Source organism: Mesitornis unicolor, unplaced genomic scaffold (genome assembly GCF_000695765.1).
Source record: "Mesitornis unicolor isolate BGI_N332 unplaced genomic scaffold, ASM69576v1 scaffold18175, whole genome shotgun sequence".
Lineage (NCBI taxonomy): Eukaryota > Metazoa > Chordata > Aves > Mesitornithiformes > Mesitornithidae > Mesitornis > Mesitornis unicolor.
The window spans coordinates 1-5,385 of NW_010183720.1; the positions used below are offsets into that span (position 1 = coordinate 1).

The following is a 5,385-nucleotide window of genomic DNA, read 5'->3' on the forward strand; positions in this document are numbered from 1 at the left end:
GGCCTGAGAATGGACCTGGGGGCTCAGCATGAGGCTGCGGTGGGACAAGGGGCTCAACATGGGGCTGAGGACTCAGCATGGTGACCCAGGAGCTTGGTGCTGAGCCAGTTCCTTTTAACGAACAAATGAACGCTTACAATTAGAGGAAAATACGTTTTTAAAGCTCACGACTCTGAGTGTTTGCTTAAGTTCCCTGGCTGCTCCGTGGGGAACGCTGCTGTTTCCAACCATGGGTGTAAAAGCCCCATTTCCCCCCAGCCAGCGCATCCCAGTGACCCCAGTGCTGGTGTGGGAACGCTGCTGGGCACCCCAGCTCATCCCAGCCGTCCCTCACCATGGCCCCGCCAGTCCATCACCTCCCCGTGCAGCTCTAATGGCCTTTCCTGTCTGCTGCCTCTGACTCACATTTTAAAGAAATTAACAGTGATGAATCCCATTTGCCAACGGAGTCATCGCCATTAATCACCTCAATTCCTGCTTCGGCCCCAGCTCCCTTCAGCAGCTGCTGAGTCCCCAGCCCCAGCTCTGCTCCAGTGCCAATGCCCAGAGGACACCCAGAACCTCCACACTTCGCAATCCTGTGCCCAAGCTGTGCCACCATCGGTGCTCAACCTCTGCTTTAAGGTGATGCAGGTTTCCTTTTGATGGCTCAGGTTCAGCTCCCTGCGCCAGACTTGCGCAAATTCCCCTTTCCAAGGCCAGCAATTCAGTGCACAAACCAAGAGCAAGGGCTTGGGATGCGGCACTGCCCGGCCACCGCATCGCACCTCGTACTTTTAGGCTTGGGAAACTCCTGGTGATGCAGGAATGAGGGGCTGGTGCTTTGCTGGGATGAGGACTCCCATCCTCTTCCTCACAGGCATCACAAACACCCAGGAAGTTTTCATTTCAAGCCAAGGGGATGAACCTGTCCCCCTGTCCCTGGGTGCTTGTTGGTGGTGAAAGGAGCAACGTGGTGGTGCTTGAAAGATAAACATGGGCTTGCGACTCCCCAGCCCTCAGCTGAGCACAGAGATGTCTTGGGAATCAGCTGGTGGTCAGCATCTTGGAGAGGAAACATCCTAAAAAGGGACAGAATAGAAGAGTTCTTTCCCTTTATCCATCATAAAGGGATAAATAGAGTATTTCAGTTGCTTCTCACCTCAAGAGTTACCCAAGAAGTTCATACACGCACCTACAACCAGACTTCAGTGCTGTTAGATGGAGCAAGACAACAACATTCACCCCATTTTCTCCCAAAGGAATGCTTTATTGACAAGTTTTCCTCACTATTTATCTGTATAGAGAAACAGTTCAATACCCAAATGCCAGCAGCCCCCGTTTCGCTGGCTCTGTTCCTCACAGGGAGGCCAGTTTCAACCAAGGAGCACCAGTAAACCACACTCTACACCTACCCAGCACATCTGCCCTCTAAATGTCGTCCCACGTCCCCAGGTCTGCAGAGGGAGGGGAGCAGGGGTGGGGGAAACGGGGGTTAATCAGCAGGGAAGTGTCAAAACTTGCTTCTCTAAAGAAGGATCAGAAACAGTTCAGTCCCCCCCAGGGTGAGAAACCACTAAAACTACCCAGATATGTACAACACAAGCGAGTCTAAAGACCTGAGTAAGTGCCGCTTCGCCTCTAAGGCACAGAATCGCTCACCCACGGTTATTTCTACGTGGAGGCACCTTGCCTAGAATAAGATCAGGCCTCTAGAAGAAAACTCAGCATTTTTCAGCTCCTGAGCAATGAAGTTGGGACGTCAAAACACCCAGCTCCTGGGGAAACCGCTTGAGCTCCGGGACTCTCTGCCAGTTTTGTCAACCAAGATCAGAGCTGGGGCTTTCAACCGAAAACCAGGTCTGGTTACAGTGAGATGCAGCAGGTGGAGGAGCCCAGAGAGCAGAGCAGGGTCCCTCCAACACAGGGTCCGTATTGCTAGAGGCAGCTTTGGCCTTTTTTGATCTGGCCCTGTTGCTGGCAGCCTTCAGAAATTCCTCCTCCAAGAACAAAGGCATGAACTGAGAAGGGAGAAGCAAGTTTCAGACACTCGGGAAACGGAGCGCGCCGCTGAATTTAACACAAGAAGTGGCTTAGAGGCATGCTGCTGCTACTGCGTGATGCAAAGCTCCAGTGCTCAACACCCAGCTTTATAACCCTGACGGTCTTCTCCAGAGAAAAAAAATGATAAGCGAGTAAAGCGTAAGGAGATGTAAGGCTTGCAATCCAGTTTGAGAGTCCGAGGGAGCATTTCCCTCATATGATGCCAAAGCTGCTTATTTTTTTTTTTCTTTTCAAGCTTTATTTCTTTAAAGTTCATTGCATTTAAAAATAAAGATATTTAGTTTCGTTAAAGCTAGAGCATTAGTGTAACAACGAGGCAGCTGCTAAGTGAAGTTTCCCTTTTGGGAGCCCAGAAGAAAACCAAAACCAACCAACCCAAAACAAAAAGCCAACTGTTTACCCCATTTACCAGACTACTCCAATCAGAGCCAGAGAAAACAGTAACAGGAGAAGCCTGGGAGCTCACAGCGTCGCTGCACACCCTGAGCACAGAACGTAGCCAAAAGCTGAAGCTAAGGTGCCCACGTACTTGGCTTCTCCAATAACTGCCCCCCCTCCAAGCGACACCGGACAAGGGAAAACTGTTTTCATCCATCCCAGAGGCATTTCTGAGCTACTTGAAGGAAACTCCACCTTCCACGCTCTCCCAAAAGGACAGCGGTGATACATTTACTCTACAAACTTTAGTGTAAAATATTATTTGTGTACAAAACTTTGCATTCTCTTTATTTGACTTCGAGCCAGCAGCAGTGTCTATGAATGAAGGATGGATCTCCGGCGCTCAGCCCCTTCTTGGAGTCTCATGTTGTTGCTGTTGTGAAGATTTGGGAGGGAGGGGGCTTGCTCTTAGGGGTGTGCACAGCCGTGCAAAGCCACGTCGCAGGTCTAGAAAGGGGCGTTGTCTTGTGGAGGCTTCTCTCCAGTTCCCGAGGGGGAGTGGAGGCCGTCGGTGCTGTTTTCCCTGCTGCCCACCACTCTGGACTGTAAAGGAGAAAACAAGAGTTAGGATAACAAGAACCCAGCACTGAGGAAACCAAGCCAATTCCCCTTTGTCAAGGTCACCCACTGGAGCAAAGATTTCACGGAGCTGAGAGGCCTTTTGCCCTGAAAAACTCTGCAGAAATTTGCTTCTGCATAAGGCTTCACGCTGCGTGTTTACAGGACAAAGCAGATTGTTACCTTTATGGTCCCAACTCTATCTTCAAATGACTTGAAAGTTGCAGAATTCCTTGGAAAAAAAAAAAAAGAGAAAAAAAAAGAAAAGAACAAATCAAGACAAGTCAGTTCTTCACTAAATCAAACCACGCAGCACAACTGGGCTCTCTGGCCGTTCCCATGCACTGACAGCAGCACCCAAAACGCTTCCAGCTCCTCCCAGCCTCTGGCACAAACCTCCCGGGCACACCAACAAGAACGCCACGTACAAACGCCAACAGAAAATACTTCTAGGGGATTGCTTAAGCTAAAATGTTGAGGGAAACAAGTCGTAGCTCACTAGGGAATCAATGCACGGTAAGTAGGGAGGAAGCTAGCTCGTAGTTTTACAGGGATTCCACCTAAAAACACGCTGCCTTAAATGATGGCAAGGAAAAGCTGAAAAAGGGTTTAAAACAAAGGCTGCAGTTTCCCATGTTATGTCCTGCGGGCAGGAAGGGGAAGGGCCGTGTGCCTGCACCTACGGGCAGTTTTATTACTCCAGGGGCGATCATTTGCATCGGGAAATGCTCATCAAAACCACAGCGTAATAAATTAATCAGAGGCTTTCATGTTTCTAGCAAAGAAAACCAGGTCAACTGTTTGACAGCCTGACAAGCTGCTCTGCTGGTGAACAGCTCCAGAGGAGCGCTCTGCACCCAGCGTTCAGAGCAGGCAATTCCTCACACAGAGCTGCTCCCCCTGGGCCAGGCTGTGGGAGCGCTGGGAGCTGACTTCCCTCAGCTCAGTTATTTTTGCTCCCAAAAAAATAAACACAACCCGGAACACAACCTCCATTGGTAGGAACACAGAATGAGGACAAGGTTTCTGCGGGCCTCATCCAGCCCTGGCAGTGGTTTCTGTGTGTATGTACCCTATGTGTCCTTGTGGCCAAGAAGGCCAACGCCATCCTGGGGTGGATGAGAAGGGGTGGTTGTAGGGCAGAGAGGTTCTCCTGCCCCTCTGCTCTGCCCTGCTCACACCACAGCTGCAATCTTGTGTCCAGTGCTGGGCCCTCAGCTCCAGAAGGACAGGAACTGCTTGAAAGAGTCCAGCAGGGCCACAGAGATGCTGGAGGGAGTGGAGCATCTCCTGCTGAGGAGCGGCTGAGGGAGCTGGGGCTCTTGAGCTTGGAGCAGAGGAGCCTGAGGGGTGCCCTCATTCCTGGGGATCCATTGGGAAAGGGCAGTGTCAGGAGGAAGGAGCCAGGCTCTGCTCTGGGATGGCCAATGCCAGGACAAGGGGCAATGGTCCCAAGCTGGAGCACAGGAGGTTCAAGCTGAAGATGAGGCCAAAGTTTGTGAGTGTGAGGGTTATGGAGCATGGCCCAGGCTGCCCAGAGAGGTTGTGGAGTGTCCTTGTGTGGAGACACCCAAAGCCCTGGCCGTGTTCCTGTGTGACTGCTGTGGTGATCCTGCTGTGGCAGGGGTTGCACTGGGGGAGCTTTCCAGGTCCCTTCCAACTCCTGACATGCTGGGATTCTGTGATTCTCCTGAATGATCATCACCTCCTGCTCCACAAGGGCACTGAGCATCCAGACTGGACATGACCATGAAACTGGGGGTGGAAAACCACCCTGAATTACTCAAAACTGCAAGATATGGTTACCCCATGCCCCAAGCAGGGTCTGCTTAAGAAGAGAAGCGATTGTACGAGTCAGAACCAAAAACCCAGTGACAACAGAGTCGGCTGTACCCCACTGCAGACACGGGTATTGGATACGTTACCTCATCGCTGGCATACTTATCGAGTGGCGGATGGAGTAACTGCTGCTCGGAAGCATTCAGAATAAGGAGGAAAGAGTTAAATGACAATTTTAGACAGATCTCATGCAGAAGCAGCAGCGTTCCCCTGGTTCTCAAGGACTCGCTGTCCACGCACAGGCTGCTGTGGACAACCACAGCAGTAAGAGCCAGCCCTCTCCTCCCTTATTTAACAGCTGCAGCCCAGAACTCAGTTTTCCAAACATAGGACAGGAAGCACGAACATTTAAACTGGGATACAAAAGTCAATTACAGGGCTTTGGTTTGTGGGAGGTTTCCTCAATCTGTGTCAAAAGCCCAGGCAAGGCTTAAAGAATCAGCTTCCCCTTTAACATCTGCAAGGACCTGGCACAGTAACATCTCTTTTAGCAGCCTTGAAGAGAGT

General features: G+C 51.0%; 1 protein-coding gene across 1 annotated transcript in view; it reads right to left on the reverse strand.

Moving 5' to 3' along the window:
- Positions 1-2,928: 2,928 nt before the first annotated feature.
- Positions 2,929-5,385, reverse strand: part of LOC104540440 (tumor protein D54-like) — a 13,791-nt gene continuing 11,334 nt past the window's right edge. Inside the window, 3 exon segments of the mRNA XM_010184249.1 lie at positions 2,929-3,024; positions 3,223-3,271; positions 4,965-5,009. Of these exon segments, the coding sequence (XP_010182551.1) occupies positions 2,929-3,024; positions 3,223-3,271; positions 4,965-5,009 (190 nt within the window).